Source organism: Dipodomys merriami, unplaced genomic scaffold, assembly GCF_024711535.1.
Source record: "Dipodomys merriami isolate MVZ:Mamm:240054 unplaced genomic scaffold, mDipMer1.0.p SCAF_10, whole genome shotgun sequence".
NCBI classification, from domain to species: domain Eukaryota; kingdom Metazoa; phylum Chordata; class Mammalia; order Rodentia; family Heteromyidae; genus Dipodomys; species Dipodomys merriami.
Genome location: NW_027202271.1, coordinates 45,951,528 through 45,977,626, shown reverse-complemented (window position 1 = coordinate 45,977,626; position 26,099 = coordinate 45,951,528). Strand labels below are relative to the sequence as shown.

General features: G+C 44.9%; 1 protein-coding gene across 18 annotated transcripts in view; it reads left to right on the top strand.

Annotated features, from left to right (window-relative positions):
- Tmcc3 (transmembrane and coiled-coil domain family 3) overlaps positions 1-4,347 on the top strand; it is a 297,502-nt gene extending 293,155 nt beyond the window's left edge. For all 18 annotated transcript variants that reach the window (XM_069990137.1, XM_069990142.1, XM_069990150.1 and 15 more), the window contains one exon: positions 67-4,347. In XM_069990137.1, coding sequence (XP_069846238.1) covers positions 67-369 — 303 coding nt within the window. In that variant the 3' untranslated portion in view covers positions 370-4,347. The remainder of the gene's footprint in view (positions 1-66) is intronic.
- The last annotated feature ends 21,752 nt before the right edge of the window (positions 4,348-26,099 follow it).

Sequence of the window (26,099 nt, the reverse complement as noted above, 5' to 3'; positions counted from 1 at the left end):
ACTCGCCTGCGGCCAGTGCACTCTGCTTTCCCCAGCCTTTGATGGTTCCTCTCCTCTTGCCCACAGGAAGCCTTGGAATCCTGCCAGACACGAATTTCTAAGCTGGAGCTGCACCAGCAGGAGCAGCAGACCCTGCAGACAGACTCAGTGAATGCCAAGGTGCTGCTGGGGAAGTGCATCAACGTGGTGCTGGCCTTCATGACCGTCATCCTGGTGTGCGTGTCCACCCTGGCCAAGTTCGTCTCTCCCATGATGAAGAGCCGTTTCCACATTCTGGGCACCTTCTGTGCTGTGACTATTCTGGCAATATTTTGTAAAAACTGGGACCATATTCTGTGTGCCATAGAAAGGGTAATTATACCGAGATGAAGCCCCAGGTTCCTGCCTTCACTTTCTGGCAAGTTTTTATTTTGAAGAACACTCTGTGCATACTACCAAATTTTTAAATGAACAGTTGTACGGACTAGAGATGACAAGAAGGCTTGGAGCTGTGTGGTGTAAATAACTACAGTTCTGTAACTCAGTGGCTGCTGCCAACTCAGTCCCTGTCCTTAGTTACCGTGAATCTGTCTGGAGCTCTCTCCAAGTTGCTCACTGCCTTAATCAGACCAGATTCCTGCCCACCTGCTGAGCCCAGCAGGATGAACTAACTCCTGTGTATCGAGCACTTGGCATAATAAGTGACACCCCTCCTCCTTCCAGGAAAGGGTGCCTCCCTCTTTCTCTTCCTTTAAGTCTCTTATCACAAGTGAGCTTCACCACGGTAAATGTTCCCCAGTGGTTGTGTTTTCCCTCTTTTAAATGGAAAGGATGTATGTGACATGAGTCCATTCTGGAAGGTGGAGAAACACTGGTGTTGGCAATGTGGACCACAAGCCTGGGGAAGTGCAGTAAATCATTTTGTGATCCGTCTTACCTGTCCATGTATACCCCAAGGCCCCACGATATGTACACCGGGCTCAGCTGTGTATGGCCTCTACAGGGAAACCTTGTGCCTGTTTATGCACAGGTTGTGTTGCACGTTAGATGGTGAGCCACTAGTATGTACAAGCCAGGCTCTCCCCTGATTTCACCTTTATGGTTAGCAAAAGCCCACTGTCACAGCGTGCAGAAAGGCTCCCACTGCCTCAGCACTTGCGGTACTGTTGCATCTTTATGCAGGATCCTGGGAGCACTGTCCAGAGATTTGTGCTGAGGCAAATCCTAGCTGTGATAATCCGGACCCCCTCTGAGAATATGATTCCCTACACTCTTGGCTCTTGAAGATCACATTGCAAAGCTTCCCCCAGGAAATGAAAACAAGCTATGCTTATGGTGCAGGACTTTTCTTAAAGAGGAACAACAGAATCACTTTAGAAAGCTAATGTGCCTTGCAGTCAGACACTGGAGGCATGAGGAAGAATGACGTTTGCTCTGATTGTATGGTAATTTGATTAGATTCAGCTAGTGGGAGACATACTTCTGGATGGAGATGGAGAGGCTCTGCTATTGGGGGGAAGAAGGGCAGCAAGAATAAAGTAAGTTCAGTCCAGTGCTAGAGTCCAGGTTTCCGTTTATCTCTTCAGATCTATGGCAAGATCCATAGCAATGGGACACATATTCTGCTACCCAGGGGAAGCATTCGAGAACTGTGTCTTTGGTCTTGTGAGGAGGCCCTTCTGTATCTGTCAAATGGTCCTTTCCTATAAGTCAGGTTCTGTGAGCACCTAACACTGAGGTGGATGGAGAAAATTGTGATGGGAACTACTGTCCCCTCCTGATCCTGTCGCCACCCCACCATTCCTGAAGGTGAAGAGATGCTTTCAACAGAAGATCCCCCAGCTCCTGGATGTGAATTAAGTGCAATATTTGCAAGTAGCTGTTCTTGGAGGAAATCTCCTGGAAAAAACAAATGTGACAGAGCTTGCCAGGGTTTGAGAGAATTTATACACATCCAGCATGGATGAATGAGACTCAGGCAACTCCAGCTTACTTCCTTTTTCTTCTTTTTAAAATGTATGATGCAGTCATTTTAATAAATTCACAACGGCCCCAACATCACATTTGTCCCAAACTAATTCCAGACTCAAGTATTTTTAGAACAATAAGCATAGTTTCATAAATCTGTGGTTATAAAGTCTTTTGGAATCAAGGACACAATGCTGCATAGCCCTGTGCCCTGTGCTGTCAGACCCCAGGCTGCTGTGCTCACCGTGACCCTCTGAATCCAGGACAGATGTGTCCTAGGTGTGTGCAGGGAGGGAGAAAGACTGATAGGCTTCCTTTTGCTTTTATAGTTGAATGGCCAACCTCCATTTTCCCTGTAGGCATCTGACTCCAGCAACTTAAACCCAAAAGTTAAGTAGAACCTTCTGGGTTTCTCTTTAGTTCTTGGGCATCTTTCCGAGGACACTTTTGGGGGAGAATGAGGCATGAGGTTCTGGAAGGACCCAAAAAGACACAAGTCCTATTCTCACACTACCACACACCATGTCATGATGCAATTTAGGAAGGCTGTGTCTGACACCTCAGACCTGTGATCGGCGTGTCTACTCCCCCAGGGAGAGAGCAGAAGAGTAGAAGAAGCAGCTCACTCCATCCCTTCCATCCCTCGGCTGGAGCTACTAACAGAACCAACTGGACACTGGCTCCTAAATCTCCCAACCTGAAACTTCCCTGAAACAATCCATATTTCCATTGGCTCATTAAATGTCAAGTAACCTTGCCTTGCTTGGCTGTGGCATATTTATTTTAGACTTGTGGAAAGTTCATGAAGCTTTTTTTTTACTTTTTAATCAGATGATATCAGAGTATAAAGAGACTTTTTATTCTCTGCAGTTAATTATTTTCTTAATGACTATACCTCCACCTGCTTGTTCTCTTCAGTGAATAAGACTAAATGAAGATTTTTACACAATTAAAAATAGTGATACAGGAAGTGGTGCTGTGGCTCAAGCGGTAGAACACTCACCTTGAGCTGAAGAGTGCAGAGACAGCTCCCAAGCTCAGAGTTCAAGCCCCACAACCAACCAAAAAAAAGAGAGAGAAATAAAAATAGTGATACAACTGTGACATACTCAGAAATTGGATGTTTGGTTGACTTTTCAGATCCTTCTCTTATACCTTCTGCTGGTAGTAAACATCTGTTCCCCTAAAGATGAGAACTAGTTGTCAGATGGGTAAGCCCCTGGTCACTCTGAAACATTATCAAGTATTATTTTTTTTTTTTTGGTCCGGTCGTGGGCCTGAACTCTGGGCCTGGGCGCTGTTCCTCAGCTCTTCAGCTCAAGGCCAGCGCTCTACCACTTGAGCCACAGCGCCACTTCCGGCTTTTTTCTTTTTGCTTATGTGGTGCTGAGGAATCGAATCCAGGGCCTCATACATGCAAGGCAAGCGCTCTACCACTGAGCCATCTTCCCAGCCCCCTCAAGTATTAGTAGTGACATATTGTCATGATTACCTTGATAGTTTGTTGGGATCAGACCAAAACTTAAAAGTACTTATCAGTGGGCTTTGAGTTGGTTATTTCATATTTTGAGTATGATTAAGCCCCAACAAAACTTCCCTTCTCCTAACCCCCTGCAAAAAGAAAAAAAATCCTCATAATCACTAAAAGCCCTCCATCAATGATGTTGGACAATGTACATGGGATTGTCTTCCCAGGCTTTTAGCACAGAACATTTGTTATAAGCGTATTAATATGAAGATGTGTGATTCAACCACGTGTTTTGCACATGTCTTTAATTTGAGGAGTATGTTTTAGAGAGACACAAAGACACAGCATTATATGGGATTCAGGACTTCTTTGGAGAGAGATGATTTTAGAAGGTTATTACATGACTAAGGAGAGCTTGGGTCTAAAAAGACAAGGAAAGGATAGGACTGGTCTATTTATAGCAAAAGTAGATCAACTTTAAAAAAAATTACTAACGGAAGTGTGATAACCTATAAGACACAAAACAACTAACATAACTTTTTGAAGTCAATACAATTCTTTGTTTATAAGGAGCTGGAAAGTAATGTACTGTGATTGGTTCAGGGAATGATTTAGGTGTTACCATTTTAATTTATTTAAAGCATGTCTGCTGTTTATCCTAAAAAGAGAAATGTTTCCACTAAACATGTTGTCTTTAAGATGAGCTTCAGCTCTGAAGTAGATGCTGGAAATGTTGATTGTGATGTCTGTTGTGGAATTTCCATTTTGTGCACTGCTTTGTGGATTCAGATCAGCCTATACTTGTAATTTCCCTGTAGCTCTTCACTCCATGGTGGTATCATTCATGATTTCAAAGCAGGTGCCATTATTTTTTTAATAAACAATGTTGCAAGCTTTGGTGTTAAATAAAGGAGTTAGATTTCTTAAATTTTCATATTTGTCGGAGACCATTTCAGTAGTGTGTGTGTGTGTGTGTGCGCGTACACGCAAGTGTATGCACATATACATATGATTCTATAAAATCAGTTTTGATGACTTCATTTTTTTAAGTCTGTGGCAAAAAAATATATGGAGATTTTTCTTAGGTCTGCTGTCCCACATACCATATGCACAGCCTCCCACAATGTCAACAACCCACTAAAGTGATACCTTTGTGGCCATTGATGAGCTGACATCAACACATCACTGTCACCCAAAGTCCATCACTTACATAGAGATTCACCCCATGTACTGTGTATCCTGTATCCTTGGACAAATGTATTAGTGTCATCACTTGTGATACAAAATGTCTATGTGCCACAATAACATCATACAGAACATTTCCACTGCCCTAAAACTCCTTGACTCTGTTTATCCTTCCTTCTCCACATAGTCAGCCTTTTTTGTTTTTTAACTTTCATATTTTATTTGTTTACATTAGTTACACAGGGAGGAATTTCATTGTTACCTTTCCTTACATTTACAATGTATTCCAATCTGTTTCTCTCTTTGTTTGTCTGTCTGTCTGTCTCCCTCTCTCTCTCTCTCTCTCTCTCTCTCACACACACACACACACACACACACACACACACACACACACACACACACACACACACACACACACATCACTCTCCCATAGTCAGCTTTGTATCCAATTTCAAGTTTCCAATTCCATAGAAAGTTGTCAGTGTGTGGTGTACAGCTCATTCCTTGAACCTAGGATCAGAGGAGATGGTGGTTCATCCACAAATAATGCTTTGAATGGTAGGAATTGCATCCTTGTGTTGTGCAGAGCGGGAGGGATGGTGAGGAGGAGCCAGAGTCTTCATGGCCTGGAATGATGGAGGACAAGAATGGTAGGGGTGATGCTTCAGTCATGCCTCCAGCCATTTTTTGCTTTATAATTTTTCAAGAAGGATCTCATGTTTTTCTCCAGAGCTAGTCTTTGACCTTGATCCTCCTTCTGGCTTCTAAAGTAGTTAGGACCACAAATGGATACTATCATACTTATTGGCTGAAATGGAGTCGTACCAACTTTGACTGGACTGACCTCAAGCCACAGTCCTCCAATCTCCACTTCCTAAGTAGCTGGGATTGGAAACATGAGCCACTGCACCTAGCTATTTTCAGATTTTGAGAGTAGCAAATGGTCTCCTAAGATAAAAGAATTATCTTGGAAATCAGGATATCCATAGTCACAGCCTGATGAAAATAAATTCTAACAGCCATTTCATAATAGTTTTCCTGAGTTTATGACTGTAAGTCTGCAGATTAGCATTACTGCCTAATAGGTATGTCTGTGAGATGTAGAAAATTGTGGGATTCATAGGACCATGGCAGTACCAAGTAGCACCCATCTGGGCATTCATAGATGTGAGATGCTACCTAACACTCTTTGAGCAAGTGCTGTGGATTATGCATTATGCAAATACTCTCTACATTCTGCTAGTACTCAGTGAGACAGGCACTGTGATCCCTGACGAATCCTGTGGTTCGGGGTGGCTGGAGTACTGATTGCACTATGCAGTGGGTATGGCAGAGCTATTGATTCAGCCCCAGGCTTGTATGTCTAGAGCTGACCCTGGTGTCCACTGCCTTGCAGTGTAATGGGAAGAACTGGAAGTACTTGGCTACTGGAGTCGCTCATAGCAACCTGCATGAGGGACAGCTTTCTGGAACCACCGAAAGGATTGTAGGGACAATCCTGTGGTTACAAAACTACATTTAAGTACTCACCCTGCTGGCTGCACTGGCTGAACCGAATGCTAGACCTTTGAAAAGCCATAGGCTGACAGGTTTGTGGATAAAGGCAACAGAAAGCTATTAGGTAACAAGACTTTTATCCCCCCCCCACTCTGGTATCTTAATTGTAGTGAGTTTAGCAGAATATTTCTTGACTTTTCTTCTGAGTGCTGAGATGGTGGAGTCCCTGGTGGCTTCACCTTTGAGTTCCATGACATCTGCCACCATCTGTGAAATCTCTCTCTGTGCTAAGCCAGCCAGAACATGTCCCCAGCTAAGCTTTGATCTTGACTCAAACATATAACAGGAACCAGCAGCAGCTGTGTTAATAGCTGTTTGGGTGTTGGGTACTCTATTCTACCCTCCACATTGGGAATTGGACTTCCTTTATTTTTCTATCTAAAAACAATCATCAGAAGGGTAGAAAAACAGTGAAGTGGTGCTCACTGAAGGACTCCTTTAGCTAAAGAAACTGGCCCAGACCTGCTCTACCTCTAATTGTTGGGTCCACATCGCAGCAGAGATGCTAAGCCAGCGTCCCTACTACTGCTGCCTCTTTTCCTCATCACTGCCCCTGGCCTTGAACTCCAGACCCTGCAGCTCCACAGAACAGGAAACTAAGACAGACCTCAAAAGAGTCTGCATATAAAACATAGACAACTCTCCCACAAGCCAGCGGAGACCCAAACACAGGCCTGGATTGACAGAGGGGCCTGCTGTAGGCATCGTGGTTAGAATCCTTACAGGGTTTTTTCCTGCCATGCACAATGTTTCCCCTTGTTAGCAAGAAACAATCACCCAAGAAAGTCAATGGAAACCATGTCTGGAGAGGGAATGGAGGAGAACCAGTCAGCCATTCAGCTAGCTATCTTTAGCCATTATCTAAAAGAAGTCTGGCTGGACCCACCGAGACTGTGTCTGGCTCACAGGGTTGCTGGAGAGTGGCCAATGGTGTGTCATTGGTCCTGTCAGATGAGGAGACCCTGCCTGGCCAACCACAAAGGTTCTTCCTGGTGTCCAAGGCTTGCTGATTCCTCTCTGCTGAGGCTCCAAGCCAAGCTGGAGGCTATTTGGCTCCCTCTGGGGTCCCTTCCTCTTGGAGACAGACAGAGCTACTCAGACAGTCAGACCCTTGCTGCTCTTTGGGCTATACATTTAAATATATACCACTACATTTCCTTTCTTGGTTTAGGACTGTCCTTGTTAGAGTTGACATCAATCCATTTCACAAGCATGATCAACTAGTAATCAGATCTATGAATACAGTATGACTGGTGTGGGGAGGGGGTAGGCCAGACAGCTGCCCTGACCCAGGGTTGTGCAGAACAAAGGCTAGGGTCAGGGGTCAGGGTGCAGAGGCTGTCCCTGGGCTCAGGAAGTTGAGAGGGAGGCCAATGTGTGTGCAGCCCAGGGAGCCACAGACGCCTGCACCCCGCACCCCACAGAGGGTTACTCACTGCTGACTCAGAGCCAGGTGCTCATTTGCATGTTGTTCATGTCAAGCCCAAAGCAGCAGAACTCCAGGAGCCTCGCTTTCCCTTCCAAACAGAACCACCCCACCTTCCAGCTTCCAGAGCGCCCCCTATCTGACCTAGAGAGATTGCCACCACCATTCAGCCCTGCCCTTGTCCCTGGCTGCTGAGTTGTTGGGGGTTTTTTTTTCCAGGGCAGGGGATGGAACTCAGGGCCTCTTGCACAGAACGTGGAATTGAACCAGACACTAAAGAGATTTTGAACACAGGAGGAATTGGACACTCAGGAGGTTCCTTTCCTCTCTAGGACTGTCTACCACCACGTTTTATTTCTCCCACTTTTTTTATTAGTGTATATTAACTAAAAAGGAATTTATTGTAATATCGTCATACTTATTTTGATCACATTCACTCCCCATTACTCTTTAATATCACTCCATGCTCTCTTTTGAACAATTTTAGTGGTTTTCATTTTACATATGTAATATACTTATATAAATATATATGATATACTTTGATCATCTTTTTAAATTAAGTTTTTATTGTGAAAATACTGTACAAAGGGGTTACAGTTATATGAGCAAGGTAATGAGTACATTTCTTGTCCAGCATTGTTGCCTCCTCCTTTGATTTTCCCCTACCATCCCTTCCCTCCCACCTCCTCAGCTCCACCCTGATCATCTTTGCACAGATCCCTCTCCTTTCACCTCCTCCCCTAAAAGGCCCCTCCCCCCTTTTTTGCAGAAATAGGGGTCTGGGGTATGGACTCAAGGCTTTCCTCTTGCTCAACTTGCATGCTTAGCTGGTGCTTTACCACTTAAGCCCTAACTCTAGTCCAAGGTTTTGCTGGTTATTTTGAAGATGAAGTCTCTCAGACATTTCTGCTCAGGGTGACTTTGAACCTTGATCCCTAGATCTCAGCCTCCTGAGTAGCTAGGATATCAATAGCAGTTCCCAATAGTATCCCTATTTTATACTCAAGGTATTCATTTATTATTTTGGAATAGGGCCCACATGCGAGAGAGAACATTAAATATTTGTCTTCCTTAGTCTAGGTTATTTCACTTAACAGCCATTGTTTTTTTAAAGAGATAATCTGTATTCCCTTTCCTTTTCCTTTTTCTTTTTTTGACAGTCCTAGAGTTTGAACTCAGGGACTCCTGTTTGGTAAACAGGCAGTCTACCACTTGAGTCACCCCCCAACCGCTTTCACTCTTTCAGGTTTTGTTGTTTTTGTTTTTGTTATTGTTGTTGGTCATGGGGCCTGAACTCTGGGCCTGGGCGCTGTCCCTCAGCTTTTCAGCTCAAGGCTAGTGCTCTACCACTTGAGCCACAGTGCCACTTCTGGCTTTTTCTGTTTATGTGGTGCTGAGGAATCGAATCTGGGGCCTTATGCATGCGAGGTAAGCACTCTACCACTGAACCACCTTCCCAGCCCTTTCAGTTAATATTATATTTTAGTAGAATCTCACATTTTGGGCAGCCTGGATCCTGATCCCCTTATTTATGCACAGCTGGGGTAACAGGCACACACCACCATGCCCAGCTTTTAGGTGAAATGGAGTTTGGCTTGGAATTTCTGTCCTCCTTATCTCTGCCTCCGGAGTAATGCATTCTGGATGGGAGCCACAGGACATGAACATCTGTACTGTTGAGGGTTTCCATTTCTCTGTCTCATCCCATTAAAGACTCCATCAACATCCTCTACCCCACCAAAACTTAACTTTTTTTTTTTTGTCTGAGATCAGGACTTGAACTTGGCATCTGATGCTTTTGCTCATTGGCTAGTAGTGTTCTACCAATTCAGTCATGACTCCAGCCCCACAAATTAGGAATTTTAAGGCCAGTCTTCCTCTTCTTTGCAAGTATAGTCACATCACTTCCACCCTCTCGTCCAAACAAACCCCACCCGTGCCCACCTCACCCTGTCCCCCCTACCACTCCCTTAATTTCTTCCTGCTATGGCTATTTCTCCCTTGGACAGTGGTTCCAGCCACCCACCTGGTCCTCTGGTCTCCAGTTTTACCCCTTCCAGACCCTGCCTCCAAAATGCAAATCAGGTCACTGTGTTCCACCACTGAACCCTGTCATTGCTTCCCCACTGCCCAGAGGGGCTGGCCAATGAGGCTCTCAGCAACCTGTGCTCCAGCCACGGCCCCACCCTTTTGTCCTGTGCTCCACACATCCACACTGGGCTCACCTTGCTTGCTGTCTCACACCCTGGAATGTCACACACTGGGCTCCCTTCTTCCTCCTCCTCCTCCTGCTCCTTCTCCTCCCTCCCCACCCTCTCTGTGAAGCCCTGTTCTTCTCCCCAACTCCTTCCTTTACTCTGCATTCTGCAAAGAAATGCTCTCAAAAATCCCTTTTCCTCAATGATTGGGAGGTGACTGCTTTCTGTCTTTCCTCCAGTAGACTGTGAGTGCTTTATGGCTGTAGCCATATCTTACTCATCTGGCTTCTCCTCACCCCACCCCGTGCCAGGCACGTAGATGGCATTCCATAGAAGCAATGAGCAAAGAAGCCCTCTGCTGTGGGACTCCATCGCTACCGTGTTCTTTTCCTTTCCTGCTAGCTGCTGAGCACTTGCTGGGCCAGGACCAATCTCTTTCTCCTTCTGCCACACCTTGACAGCTGGTGTTCAAGAGATCCTAGTGAATAAGAAATAGGTTTACTGGAAACCTTCTGCCAGAAACCTCTCTCACTGCAGAAGGATACAGGCCTCTGACTAGAGCCATGCCTAGTGGGAATGGCTGCCCTTCAATTTACACCCCTGGCTGCCGACCTCAATTACATCCTGTCCTTCCCCTTCTTTGCTCACCTAGAACTAAAAGGAAGTCTCAGGCTATAAAACATGCCTGGTACAGCTGGACTCTGAAGTCCATCCCGGATAAAAAATAGATACCTCAGAATTCATCCCAGACTGGCTTTGAGTGCTTTTCACTTTTTTTTTGGGGGGGGGGATGTTGTTCATGGGGCTCAACTCAAGGCCTAAGCACTTGTTCCTAAGCTCCTTTTTCACTCAAGGCTAGTGCACTACCACTTTGAGCCACAGCTCCACTTCTAGTTTTCTGGTGGTTAATTGAAGATAAAAGTTTCATGGACTTTTTCCTGTCTGGATGACTTTAAACTATGATCCTCAGATCTCAGCCTTCTGAATATCTAGGATTGCACGTGTCAGCCATCAGCACCTAGCTATGCATTTCACTTTTGGGGAAAAGTTTTTTTTTGATACATGATAATTGTATATATTATGGGGTTCTATGTGATGTTTCAGTTCATATAGACAGAGTATAAGGATCAAATCAGTGAGATTAGTATATCTGTCACTTCAAGTATTTATCATTTGTAGTGAGAACATGCAACATCATCTCTATTTTTAAATATACAATGCACTCGTGTAGACTATAGTCATTTGACTAATTTTCACTCATTATTTTGATGTCCATCCACTTTTCTGAACTTAAGCCAAGTGTAAAGTGTAGAGGTGCCTACTTATAATACCAGCCACTCTTAATTGGGAACGAGAAGTAGGAAGATCAAGAGTCCCTGTGTTCAAATGTCAGTACTACAGTGGGGGGCAGCGGGTAAGACATCAGAGTTCCTAGCACAAATTCTCTGGCTGGCTTTCTAGCCTCCAGGATTATGAGAAATGAATGTCTGATATTTAAACCTCATGATCTAGAGTGTTTGGGTACTGCAGCTGGACATTATCTTTGTATGTCCATATATTTATATAGATGCATATTTGAGTTTACACTTGTTTCTGCATCTCTCTGCAAGTTGGGACCCACAACTTCTGAGTTCATCCCAGTTTTCTTCCTTTCCACACTGAAACTTATTTCTCCAAGAATGAAAACACTGGCACCTCTGTCCCATATACAGATGTTCTTGCTTTGAGAAAGAAGGGACTCCTGAATGTATTCCTTCTTTAGATTTCTATAGAGATTTCTGGGGGTCTTCCAGAAGGCAGGTCTGATAGGGTAGTGAGTTGGCACTTGAGAAAAACCAAAGGTACCTGTGGACCTATGGCTACCAAACAGACAGAATGATAGAAGTTGTGGTGGGGACCACTTGAAGGATTCTGAGTCTTCCCATTGGGCTGACATGGGCCACGCAGGACGGATGAACTAGAAGGTTCCTAATGGTGGAGATAGTGGTCAGTAGAGGGATTGGAAATCCCAGGAGCATAAAGCTAAATAAAGGTGAACACAGCACTCCTGTGTGGCTAAGGGAGGGTTTTAGAACAGGCATATCCCCCAGCTCTGTGGAACCACAGGGAAGACTCTCCAGAGATGGCCATCTCTTAATAGCCTAACAAAGTCTGCTTTCTCCTTTTACTGAGGCCAGAGAACCCAGGCCAGGGGATAGCAATACCCATCTCCCATCCCCACACCCTAACCCTAAAGGGGCAGGCACAGCTGAGAGAGCTAGGAGGGCAAAGGGCTGGAGAGGAGACGAGGCAGCATAGAAAAGGAGCCAACCATGGGTTCCTGTCCACCTCAGGCTTTGGGTCTGGTAAAGCCTGGTGGGCAGATGGAAGGTTTCAAGCCTATTGGGATCCAGCCTCACTTTATCTGACCATTTTAATTGCATTGTCACTGGAGAGTGACTTTGACAAAATGAGGGGCTGGCTGAGTTTTTATCCAGATGTGGTGGGTGTTATTTCCTGGGGAATTTTCAGGGATGGTGGAGATCACCATAGAGTTCACTGGTTAGCACTTCTCACCCACTAGACAGACTTGCCAACTCAGCATAGAGTAGACATGGTTTACGCAACAGGAGTTTTGTTTTCGTTCTACTTTTCAGAAGTAGGTGGTTGCAGAACGGTTCATTAGCTTAATGAAGGTGGAGAACCAAGCTTCTCTATGTCAGTCTTTTGGCTCTGCAGGCCTTGGTGCGTCCATGTTTTTCTTCCATGGTGGCCCCACATCTACCTCTTCACTCCAATAAACAGAGGGTTACAGGCTCTCCTCCTGTCTTACAGAGAGCACAACCCTAACGAAAATGAACCATGACCTTAGGCCAGAATGATCACATCACCACCCTTCCCAACACACTTCCTGAAGGCCTCCACTTCCTGATTTCCTAAGACTTCTCAAAGCATTAAACCAGAACAGTGCCTCTTTCCTGTCCAAGACTGGCTTCCAACGAGGTCATCAGTTGCCTCTTCACTCAAAACAGAGCACATTTCACAGCCCTCGTGTTCCATTGGACAATACAGACGTCTTCATATTCCTTGAGGCTGTATCTTCCCTCCGGCCCCAGCTGCCACTCTTAACTCCATTTTACCTCCTTTCTACCATGAATTTGGCTGCCAGCTGGGTGGCAGATTCTACCACAGCTGCCTAGTGAGTGCTGCCCTCTTTCCCAGCCATCTGTGTATGAGCTTTTCTTTTCTTTTCTTTTTTTTCTTTTTGTTGGGCTTGGGGCTTGAACTCAAGGCCTAGGCTCTGTCCCTATGCTCTTTCACTCAAGGCTAGCACTCTACCACTTGGAGCCCCAGCTCCACTTCTGGTTTTCTGGTGGTTAATTGGAGATAAGAGTCTCATGGACTTTACTGCCTGGGCTGCCTTCAAATCATGATCCTCAGATCTCAGCCTCCCGAGTAACTGGGATTACAAGCATGAGCCACCCACACCCAACTGTGGACAGGTTTTTCTAGGTGAAAAAGTAAAGGCCTTTGTTGTTCCCTCACCTCAAGCCTGGCCTTGCTGGGCTCTTCTTCTATTAAAAGCAGCCTCAGTACCTGCCCAACTACCCCAGCTAGCAATCTCAGCGCCATTTTCCTTAATATCACCACTGTCAAGTCATACCCATTCTACCTAGGAATTGTCATCTCAACTGCAGTTCCAGTGGTCCTGTTTCAAGGTTTCTTCCCAGGGCAGTTGTATCTGCCTTGTCACTTCTGTTCTTGTCCCTTTATTCCTGCTCTGTATGAAGAAGCAGTGCCTATAACTGTAGGGCAGCTACTCTGCAACCATGAGGTAACAAGAAAGAGCTAAATGCCAAGGTGCTCAAGATAAGGTAGGAAGATGGACACAGCTATGAGCCTGTTAGCCCTGTTTAGAGAGTTGATGTGATGGCAGGAATCATCTTACTGCAGACTTCTTATGTGAGGTCTTCAATGTTGAAGCTTCTTGCCGGGCGCTGGTGGCTCACGCCTGTAATCCTAGCTACTCAGGAGGCTGAGATCTGAGGATCGTGGTTCAAAGCCAGCCCGGGCAGGAGAGACTATGAGACTCCTATCTCCAATAAACCACCAGAAAACCGGAAGTGGCACTGTAGCTCAAGTGGTAGAGCGCTCGCCTTGAGCTGAAGAGCTGAGGGACAGCGCCCAGGCCTAGAGTTCAAGCCCCACGACCGACAAAAAAAAAAAAAAAATGTTGAAGCTTCTTTAGCAGCTGTGAATTGTATTATGAAGCATTTCTTACAGAGGCAAGAAATGGGAAGGTGGAGAAAACAGGGTGAACAACCTTATGACGTGTTGACATGACAGTCTTTGATAGTTGTCACCTATATTAATATGTGGGACATTTTTACATGATTGGAGGGTAAGTCAAAGTTATTAAATATTTGGGTTTTTTAAAAGAATGGTTACTAGCCAGGCGCTGGTGGCTCACGCCTGTAATCCTAGCTACTCAGGAGGCTGAGATCTGAGGATCGTGGTTCAAAGCCAGCCCGGGAAGGAGAGACCGTGAGACTCCTATCTCCAATAAACCACCAGAAAAACCGGAAGTGGCGCTGTAGCTCAAGTGGTAGAGCGCTCGCCTTGAGCTGAAGAGCTGAGGGACAGCGCCCAGACCCAGAGTTCAAGCCCCACGACCGACAAAAAAAAAAAAAAAAAAAAAAAAAAGAATGGTTACTGGGTAACATGTTAAGTAGAAATCATACCTATCTCTCTATATAAACACTCAACTAGCCCTTGCTTGTCTCTTGACTTAGGACTGTCTTTATTATATTCTTTTATTTATTCTCTGGTCCTAGGGACTGAATTAAGTGCCTTAACAATACAAGGCAAGCACTCTACCCCGGAGCTGTAGCTCTAACTGTGTTTAATTGTTCATATAGCAGCATTTTGAATCATTTTGTGGAGAGCAATTTAACATGATCACATATCTGGTAGGCCTGAGGCAAATGTACAGTGCCATCTTGCGTGAACACAGAGGGGCAGGACTGTGGCATGGATGAGAGCAGTAATGGTCCTGTTTGGACATGTATGCAGGACGTGCCTTGAGACTGAGAGTGGGCAACAGAGGAGCTGGGCGCCAAATCTGTAGACCAGAGGCCTGAGGAAGGAGAAACCCTCCCCATGGAGGTGCTATTTTGCTGGAGCCTTCTTGGCCTCCTTCTCATCCAGCTGCTAACAGGCCTTCTCACAGCTCAACGTGGGGCCTGTAAGACACACAAAGTGGAAGGCCAGTGTTATACAAGATGCTGGTTTGTCCCCTGCCATTGAGCTCCCATGTTCATTGAGTGTAGGAATGGCAATCCAGTTGGATGGTAGGGTCAAGGTGCCTGGCAGGAAGTTATGTGTTTCTAGTGACTGCTTTTCGCTGCTTAGAGAAACACCTTGCAGAATCCCTAGGGAGCCACTAGAGGGATGAGACCCAGAGGACAATAAGATAAGACCCAACAGGGCACCCTATCCATAGTGAGAAGAGTAAGCCAACTCAAGGACATGTTGGTGGCCTTCCTGGCACCTTTCCCAATGACAAGGTTGGGAATGAAGAATTGATCCTCCATCACCAACTACAAATCCCTAAGTCCAGCAGCCTAGAATCTTCCAGTTCATAATTACTGACCTCCAAAGATAATGTCCTCACCATTACTCTCCATCCTTCTATAAATTGTACCAAGGTGGCTCTGCTGCCAGCGTTGTCCAGGCTCAAGTGGTTCAGTCTCAGTGTTGAAGGGCTGTCCTTGAGCAGACTGAGAGACCCACAATAAGTGGATAAGTGATCCATGGCTGTTGGCCACTGGGGACAAATGGCATCTTCATTAATATCATTACCTGCAATATGGCTCCCACCTCTACTTCAGAGAATGACATTAGCAGAGTGGGCAATTACCTCATTAGACATAAGCTCCACATGAATGTGTAGACTCTTTCTGGCCATGTCCTGGGATCTCCAAGCTTCTGCCATCTGGGGAATTGGCAGTCTCCTTGGGATGAGTCTCCTTATTGCTGAGGTTATAGCAGCCTCTAGAGGTTGCCATGGGTTACTGAGGGCTTGGTACCATGTCCGGGATCTTTAAAGTTGGCAGTTCTGGCTGCTTCCTCCAGGTGTCGCCAGAGAGCATAGAGGGTCTTGTAGCACTGCCTCCATTGGCTGTCCATGGAGGAATTGTCTAGGGAAAAGGGAAAGAAAGAAACACGTGTGCAGTCCACTTGCCCAGATCCATCTAGGAATTATCCCCATTCAAAGTGCACGCACACACAGCCACCTGCTCTAAATAGGGCCTACATTCCAGTCATCACCCCCTCACCAAAGGTCCCCCAAACTCCCCCTAGTTTCTCCCAGTCCTAATCTCCTCATCTCCAGCACAGACAGGGGCAGATTGGGCTGGGGGCGGGCGGGGGGGGGGGGTGGGGGTGGGGGGGGAGGGTAAATGGAAGCTGGAAGGCCATTGTTGAGAGGCCCTGCAGCCTCCTCCTGTCAGCTAGACCTTCCAGGCTCTAGGTTTTATGACTGATTCAAGATCCAATCCAGTCCAGTCCTTCTGCTTAAGAGTCTCCCAAACTTCTCATCTCCCCCTCCCCACACATACACATGAAGATGAAATACCCTAGCTTTCACACTGGCCCTGTCCTCCCTTGCCTCCTCTTTCTTCATAGGCCTCCTTGTTCCAATCAGGTGGATTTCTGTCAGTGCTTCCAAAGCTGGGCTCACTCACTCCTGAGGTTAAAACTTCCATGTTCTGTGGCCACATATCTAGCAGATCCCATAGTTGTGAGTGTTTAAATGAGTATGTGTCAGAGCCTGTGCAAGAGCAGGTGTGAGAGTGTGTCAGTGCATGTCAGTGTATGTCTGTGTGTGTCAGTGTGTAAATATGAGTGTGTGTGCAAGTCAGAGAGTGTGTGTCATCCAGGCAGCCCCCTATGGTTTGCCCTCTGCCGAGCTCTGAGTACCCACTCTGAAGGACAGCAAAGTTCAAGACACAGTTTCTATTTTCATGGAGTCTTACTTCTGGCTGGCTGAATAAGACAAGAACGCACCAAAACAACTAGAAGACAATTAAATGTTCATGCAGAGACTAAACTGGTATCTGAGAGCTGAACCTAGTCCTTAAATGTGTCTTGTGTGCAACACCAATTTTAGCCCACACAGTTGTTATGGTTGTAGCTGTTTTCTAATTTGGAAACCTGTGGTGCAATGCATATAACATGAAATTTGCTGTTAAGCCATTGAGTATACATCCCCAGGGGTGTGCATCCTCCCATTTATCTTCAGAATACTTTCACCTCTACAGAAGTGAAGCTCCTCTCCTCTTTTCCCTCCCCCAACCCCTCACAGCTGCCTTCTGTTGTTTCTGCCATTCTGAGGACCTCACAGATAAGGAATCCTGCAGTACATGTCCTTTTCTATTCTCACCAGCAGTACACACGGTTCTTATTTCTCCACATCTTACCCTGACACTCCTTATTTTCTGTGGGCTTTTGTTTCATTTTGTTTTGTTTTACTTAGTGTGGTTTGGTAGTTCTGGGGTTTAAACTCAAGGCCTCTTGATTGCTAGATAAGTGCTCACCCACTTGAGCCAAGGGCCCAGTCCAGGTTTTGGTTTTAGTGTTTTTTTTTAATTTGTTGCTGGAAGGCACTGGTGGCTCACTCTTGAGTAGCTGAGATCTGAGGATCACAGTTTAAAGCCAGCCTGGGCAGGAAAATCTTATCTCCAATTAACCACCAGAAAACCAGAAGTGGTGCTGTGGCTCAAGTGGTAGAGTGCTCGCCTTGAGATGAAGAGCTGAGGGACAGTGCCCAGCCCAGAGGTCAAGCCCCACTACCGACAAAAAAAAAATGTTGCTGATGTTTACAGATCAGACTTCATGTCTTCTTCTTTTTTAAAATCCATATTTCCAGTTCATTTGAAAGACTAGAAAACTGGCAGGCTGAGGCCGGCACTCATCCCTGATGAAGGTAAGGCCAACCTTACAGCCGGCATGCACCCAGCTTCCACTGCCACCTCTCTTCCCAGAGCAGGCCAGGCGACTGGCCTAGCACTGTCGTTTTTCTTCCTGCTGTACAATAAGAGAAGGCAGAGCATTTCTTGTGTCCATCCTCCGTGAAGGACAGGAAAGCTGCAGGTGGACAGGAAGACGGAGTGAGTGCCCCTAGCGTGAGAATGCCCCCTCACATATTTAATTTGCACACAGCCCAGCAGTTTGAGAAAGGGGGAGAATATCACCACTGCCTGAAAAGGAGCTGGCTCCATCTGCCATGGCTGACAGCCCAGGAGCTTAAACCACCCAAGTTTGTCACCTCACAGTCTGGAAGCTGAAGGCTGGGATTAAGGGGTAGCAAGTTTGCTTTCTTCTAAGTCCTCTCCTTGGCCTGTGGAGGGCTATCTTCTGTCTGTGTCCACACATGTGACTCTATATCCTGACCGCCTTTTTGTACATAGACACCAGTCATACTGAACTGGGAGCCACCCAAAGGACCTTATTTTACCCTAATTTCCTTTTGAAGATCCTGTCTCCAATACAATCTTATTCAAAGGTGATGAGTTTAGGACTTCAACATAGGAATTTTTGGAAAACACAATTCTGCTCATAGCAGATGGATAGGACAAGGAAGGAGAGAGAGGTAGTGTGGGCATGTATTTGTCATCTTCTCGGTGTCTTCATTAAAGCAAACCCTTGGTATCTGTGTCTGATTGATTCCAAGTAGACCACCACTGAGGAAAAACTGCTCATGCTTAGGATGCAGGGTTGTGTATTGTACTGTTCACTCATTTTTCCTATAACACCACCCAATTTCCACAGAAAACATGCCGTCTTTTAATAGTCTCAGCTGTTTATTTCATCACTTCAATTAAGTACATAGGTTTTAAGCTTACTTTGGGGGTACTTTTTGCTCTGGGGGAGGCAGATTTTTCTTAAAATTAAGGGCTGAGAAACAGCTGACCACTCAGCAACTTACAAACAACTGATAAAACTGATAACACTGGGCTGACTGAGCTTCTCATGACACCAGAAATATGTAATGGGAGAATTAAGCATTTTTGTTTGTGAAATTGCAGCTGACTTTTTAAGATAGTTTTGTTTTGACAGTGCTTGGTCAAAACCCCATGTAATAAATCTGTAAATAAGATGAAGTTACTGTAGTTTCTTCTTGCTGTCATGATAAATCAACCATGAATGTATAAACCACATAAAACTCATGTGTTGCCATGGAGGTGAGAAGAAAGAGTCTGTCCGTTCCCCTCTTCCAGCTTTAGAGGCTGCCATGCTTCCTTGGCTTGTGGCCCTGTAGGTCTCTGACTTCTGCTACTATCATTGTATCTGCTTTACTGTCTCTGACTCTCCTGCCTCTCCCTACAAGCATCTTGTGATTGCATCCCCTCATCCTAAAATAATATAATCTGCCCATTTATAATCTGCCAGTAATCTAATCATGTTTACAAAGTTCCCTTGGCATTGAAAATAATAATAGGCATGGGGAACATGAACATGTGGCAAAGGGGCACTGTGGTCTACCCTCACATCCCTTCCCCAGCCCTATGGCAACTTTGAACATGTAGTAGGAGCCATGGATCCACCATGTCACTAGAGTGGTCACATGACCCACACAGGACCACCAGGAATCCTTTGATGGGTTTTCCCCTCCTTGGCAGAGCAGTGAGATGTGAGTCTAAAGCTGGCTGGGAGAAGGATCTGTGCGGTGGAAGCTTGGCTCTCCTCTTACAGAGATGGAAACTGAGGAGAAGAGAGAAGGAGAGGAAGAGTTCTGGGGTCTCCATCATGCGTCTGTCACTTGCTCCTCCGGCCAGTTTGGAACATCCTCCATTTGTTTCTGTCCCTGGGAATGAAAATCATCTTGACATAGACATAAACTACGTGGAGTAAAGGCTCATGGGAACAGGAGACAGCTTGGCAGAGGCAAGTTATCTCCAAGCTGGAGAAACTGAAGTTTCAAGGCCACTCACTTCTCTGGGTCTCCAAGGCCCTGGGTGTTTGCTGTGCTCACAGAGTTTGACAACGTTTCTAGAAGTTTTATTAACTTAATTAAGACTACATCACTCTCTTTCTATTAACCTTTCCTGCCCCAGCCCTGAAGTAACCAATGATATTTTTGAAAACCAGCTAGAGGGAAACGAAGTAGATGACACATTTGATTTGTGTTCACTGAGCCACAGATGTAGGATTTCCAGTTGTCTCAGTAAGTTTGCTGGATTTTTAGGAATATTCCTTCAGTGGTAGTATTGTGGCAGAACATGAATGTATCCCACAGGGATCACCATTAGAAATATGGAGGAACAGAGAAACAAGTTACATACAAAACCCAAAGTTGATCTGCACAAAAAAAATTCTTCCAACCATCAGACATGTACAATTGCAAAATGGGTGGTTGGATGTTTTCATTTCCAGTTAATATTTTCATTTCCAGCCTGCCCAGAACAACCTGCTTGAGAATTGAGAATCATGGTAGATAGATCGATGGAGAACACAGGTGAGGGACACTAATGATAAAAGACATGGAAAGCCAGGTGTAGGTGGGGTAGGAAGGTTCAACAGAGATTAACAGTTGATATGAGATGGCTCCTAACAATGCCAGGCACTATGAGAGAGAGAGGTTCCTTTTCCATGTGAACAGATGTTTTCCAGTAGCTCCATCTTTCTGCCCCTGTGACGAGGGGAGAGATGATTAAAGACTAAAACAGGTGGTACATTCCAGAATCCTGAAAAGGAGTCAAAAATATGTCACTTTGTGAAGCTGAGATTTATAAGAGCCAACATATATGAATGAGGGTGATCAGAGCTTGGGTGGTTCCCAAATCTCACGAGGGTCCTCAGGAAATGAGGTGGCCTCGCAATCCATCAAAAGTTGAGATTATATACCCTAGGATCCCATCTGGAAAGCACTAGCTTAAATGTAAGTAATAGCAGATAGCTTTCCAAGAATCCGGTTAAATGAATAATGGCATATGATAAAAAGTGTTCAAAAAAGCAAATTAAAAAGTGATAGTCTCTCACGCACATACACAGATGAATAAATTAGACTTAAAAAGGCTTCAAGGCAGAAAACATATAATGGTTTTTATCTAAAGACAAATGACACATAGAGAGAAGTACTTGTAACTCATATCACAGCCCCAAAGTAATTTTCCTAATATATCAGAGCTCCTACAAATTGATTTTTTAAGACTAACAATCTAATATAAAAATAGGCAGTTCATAAGAAAGGAAATACAAATGCCTCTTGGATGGAAAGATATGAAAGCTTATGCACAATAAGAAAATGAAAAATAAAATTACACTGCAATTTCACTTCCAATGATCAGATTGTCAAAGATAAAAGAGAGAATTTGGCAAAGAGGAGGAAACAAGCTCTTTCAGTCTTTATGGGAGGGTAGATGCAATTTCTAAGGAGGTCTACTTAGCAATATCTACCCACACTGTACCTGTATACACTTTGACTCAGAAACTTGACTTCTAAGAATTTATTATGTGGTCACATATGTATGCTATATGTATATATATATATAGAGAGATATGCATATATATATAATTTGAATGCTGAGAATATAGCTCAGTGGGGGAGCCCTTGATTCCTAGCACTGAAAAAAATGAAAGAAAGAAAAAATAAAGATAAAAAATATTTATACCACTTTTCATAATAATAATAATAATAATGAAAGACAGGCTACCTAAAGAGAATAAATATATACATTACTCTACATTTATATGTTGGAATATTGCTCTATTGTTGAAAAGACTCAAGAAGCTCTATTTGAACAGATATAACATGATCTTCAAGATAGAAAAGTGGGAGAAGGAAGGCATGAAAGAAATATACTCTACTGTTTTTAAAAGATCAGCAGAGGTGGGTGTGGTAGCACATGCCTGTAATGCCAGGAAAGATGGAAGTATGAGGCCAGCTGGAGCTCTATCTCTAAAAACACAGCCAGAAACAAACAAACAAAGTATGGGTAGAAGGAGCTGTGTGTGCACTGGTGTTGAATAAGCTTAATGATGTTGCTTCCAGAGCTCTGGGAGTCTGGGGGATGAGCCTGCACAGAAACAACCTAGAGTCTTACTAGTACCCAATGGGATGGCAAGAATCCTCATCAACTCAGCAGGTGCTCACGGAGAGCTGGCCTATTGCAGACAATGGGTGTTGGGGATGCAGCAGTTATAAAACAGATAGGTGCCTGCCTGTAGGGAGCTTGAACCCTACTCAACAAAGTGGGCAATAAATAAGCAAAAATGCATGGACAGGAGACGGAAAGGAGGGAGAGAGGGAAGGAAGGAGGGAAGCAGAGAGAGAAGGAAGGAGAATGAAGGATGAGAGTAAAGGAGGATGAAAATTTTAAAGAGTGAAGAACGGAAAGAAGGAGAGAGAGAGAGAGAGAGAGAGAGAGAGAGAGAGAGAGAGAGAGAGAGAGAGAGAGAGAGAGAGAGAGAGAGAGAGAGAGAGAGAGAGAGAGAGAGAGAGAGTATTGGGGAGCAGATATGGTAGACCAAGCAGGAGTCAAAGTAGCCTTGAATCCTCCAGATATATTGAAAAGGAACATCTATGGGACAGGTTTAAAGGCCTGATGTGGGTAATTTTGAGGAACAGTGAGAGGCGAGTGAGGCTCACACAGAGAGAGGAAAAGGGGCTTGGACAGGTGCTGAACTCTGTCCTTGTGTCTACCACCCTCCAGGAGCAGCACAGCCTGCTGGGACCTGCGAGGCTGGCACCAACCCTTGAGGACTTCCTAAGGAAGATCCATTCCCTCCCAGCTTGAGGGGTTTATGCAGCACAGGACAGCTCCAGCTTCAGGCCTATGGAGAGATAGGGTGACACGCTCACCATTCTGGAGGGATAAGTATCTTTTTAGCCAATGCTTGTTCCACCTTTTTCCTGAAACAACTTTCCAAGACAATGCCAGGATCACACCTCAAACTTACGCATTGTTCCTACAGCCCAGAAGCACTTCTCTATTCACCTAAAGATCCTTAATATCTTGGGGGAGAGAACAGACGTAAACACCTGTCCTAATATTGGCTATTCCTGAGCCTGTGTGTGCCAGATATAGGTTACAGATGAAGCAGACTCCTGAGGTTCTCTTCTGAAAGATGCAGGGTGCTCATGAAGCCAGAGCTCCCACCAGGGCATGTTGTGTCTGGATACCGTGTGCTATGTAAACTCTCCCTGGTCACACTAGGTCTTGGATCTTTAAGACAACAAATCCCCAGGGGACGATGGTTGAGTCTTGCATAATTGGGCAGTTGGCTGCATCTAGAGAGAAGTATTTACTGAACACATCAAAAGCCAGCCCAGGGACCCACATGTTTACTCAGTATCTACACAGCAAACAACAAGAGCCTCCCTTGAATGGAAGGGTCAGGAAGGATTTTCTTCAACTCTAAGTGAGCCTCTGGGGTGATGGCTTATTCAAAAGCTGCGGCAGGGGGACAGGGTATGCTGGAATATGGGTGCCAGGCCTCCCTCACCTGGGATGCACACTAAGAAGCTTTCCCTCCCAATTTCCTTTCCACCAACAGAACCTACCCTGGGAAACTATGGAGGTCCTGGGCTTGTTTCAGAGCATGTCTGGAACTGGAGCCCAAAGGCCAGCTGGAGGGCGCAGCAGGGGTGGGGAGAAGGAGGGAGGCCCACTAGCTGTGCTGAAAAGGGAGACCCATGGCTTTTATGCACATGATTAGTGATGAGTCGGTTGCCTGGCAACAGCAGCCCCTTCCCCCTTCTATCCATACCCCTCAGGCTGCATGTAATGTTTGTGACATTTTTCTTTTCATAGCAGAGACAGGGAGTCGCCCCCTTCATTAGCTGAAGATGGTGCCACCCCAGGCCCCCCCCTTTCCTGGCTTATTGATCAGACTCCTGGTTAGAAATCTCTCCCAAGCATTTAATTATTAATTGCACATTGGACTGGCTGCTGTTTCAAGATAACCTCATGGATAGGAACTCAGATAAGGGAAGTGCATAGAGGAAAACCTGGCACTTAGGGACTGCCGTATAGAAATTAGCTGTGAAGATAATTAACAATATTGTTTCCTGTGGAAGATTCTTATGGTAAGACCTACACTGGGGAGATTTTACTCTTTTCAGAGAGCTTCACTATTTCTCCTGGACTCTGAGAATGCTGAAAGGTAATCTCTATGTTTACCCAATTGCTTTTGTTAAGTGATAGGGAAACCAATGCCCAATGAGGGAAAGTGACTTTGACAAAGTCACACAATCCATGACACGAGAGCTAGACAAAATCCAGTCTCCTGGTTCTCAGTCCCTTTCCACTATATTTCTAGCCTTCAAATTTCAATGTGTACAGCCAGGTGTGGTGGTATATGTATATAGTCCTACCTTTTGAGAGGCTGAGGCAAGAAGATTGCAAGTTCAAGGCTAATCTGGACTATGTAGTGAGACCTTGTCTCAAGGGAAAAGAAGGACTCTGATGAAGAATTCTTCAAAAACACAGACACATAGATTTATGATCTTCCCATAACATATATTAATTTCCTGGAGGTGTTATACCAAACTACCACCCATTTAGTAGTTTAAAGCAGCATGTATTTAGAATTGAAAAAGCCTATAGTTATCCTTAAGGACTACAAATAAGGAGCTAGAAGTGTGAGATCCTCTGAAGACTCAAAAGGGGAATATTTTCCTGGTCCTTTCCAGCAACTTGAGGCTGCCTGCATTCCTTGGCTCATGGCACATTCCTCTGATCTCTGCTTCCGTAACCCTATGCCTTCTGCCCCTCCTGCCTACCTTTTTAGGGTCTTATGATCCATGGGGCTCTCTCAGATCGTCTACAATAATCTCCCCATTCCAAGATCCTTTAATCATACCTGCACCGACCCTTTCACCATACAATATCACATATTCACAAGTTTAGGAATTTCAGACAAGATAGCTTTGTCCTTTCCCATCATTCTGTTCCCTTTCCCTGCTCCTTAAGCAAGAACTTGCTCCAGACATCTGACCCCAGAATCTGCATTTCCGATTTCATCTGTGAACCAGGAGCTCCTGGACAGCATCCTCTGCGGCACTGTCTTCTCTACAGGACAATGAAGTGGTTGGCAAGGAAGGCCATTGTTTCTGTTTTGTAACTTGGTAAGCTTGAGGCTAAAAGAAGTAGATTTCTAATCCCAGATCCCTGCATCAGAGCTGGAATATAAAAACTAAGTCTCCTCTCTCCGCATGTTCCTTTTACTCCAGTGTGTTTTCTACTAGCTTTTCCCTCAATGCAATCAGCACAGCACTATGGTAACCATTGGGGTCTTGCAAATAGGAAACCTAGGCTGAGAATGAGTCCATTGACCCTCTCCCAGCTCTGCTTCTGAGCTCACTCAGGAGACTCATGGAGATCATGCATCTCCCTCTCTCCCCTATGTGGGAATCTTATCCCTATCAAGCTGCTGACAAACACCTTGTGACACAGAATGAAATTGATATGCTGGATGAATTTCAAATCAAGGGACAGAAACAACAGTAAAACCTTTGGGTGAATTATCTTCACGGAACAGGATGATGGGAGCTGGGGGCTGGAAATCAAGGAGTGTGAAAGTAGCCAGCCTTTTCTGTTCTTGTCCCATGAGGAAAAAATTTAAAAACAAAGGACACCTCCATTGCTGGTACAGATGTGTGAATAAGTATCAAGCACTAGGGGGCAGAGTGGGCCCAGGAATTGGATCACAAACACTCCTTGCCTCAGGTTTTGAGGGTAATTTTTTTTTTTAAAGAGATCAGGTTATAGCATGAAGAGTCATTGCCTTTAGTACAGGTTTAGTCAATAGATTTCCAATTGGACTATTAATCTGAAAATAAGTGTGACATAGGAACCCCAGAGGGTGGATTGAGAGGGGTTACAACGTGGCTAGTTTGCATTCTGTACATGCTGGCTCTCTCATAATCTGTTTTCCTTCACTGTGAATTGGCAAACACACACACACACACACACACACACACACATATACACATAAACATGCACATATACACACACATTCACACACATGCACACACACACATACATGCTGGGCAGTTTGTCACAAGGCAGTATATTAAAGAAATGAAAGCATCACATAATATTTGAAGAGTTTTCTCCTATATAGATTCTACAGCTGAAAGCATATACATAAGAAAGAAGAATGGGTTTCATTTTTTAATTTTTTGCAAATTAATATGATCATGCCCACACCTGAACCAGTAGATGCCTCTTACATCTGCTGGTGTGCAAGGCCTGAGTGCAATAATTGGTGCACAGATCCTTTGCTTGGGAATCAACCCCAGTCCCAGAAATGTACCACTCGGCCATCTGCT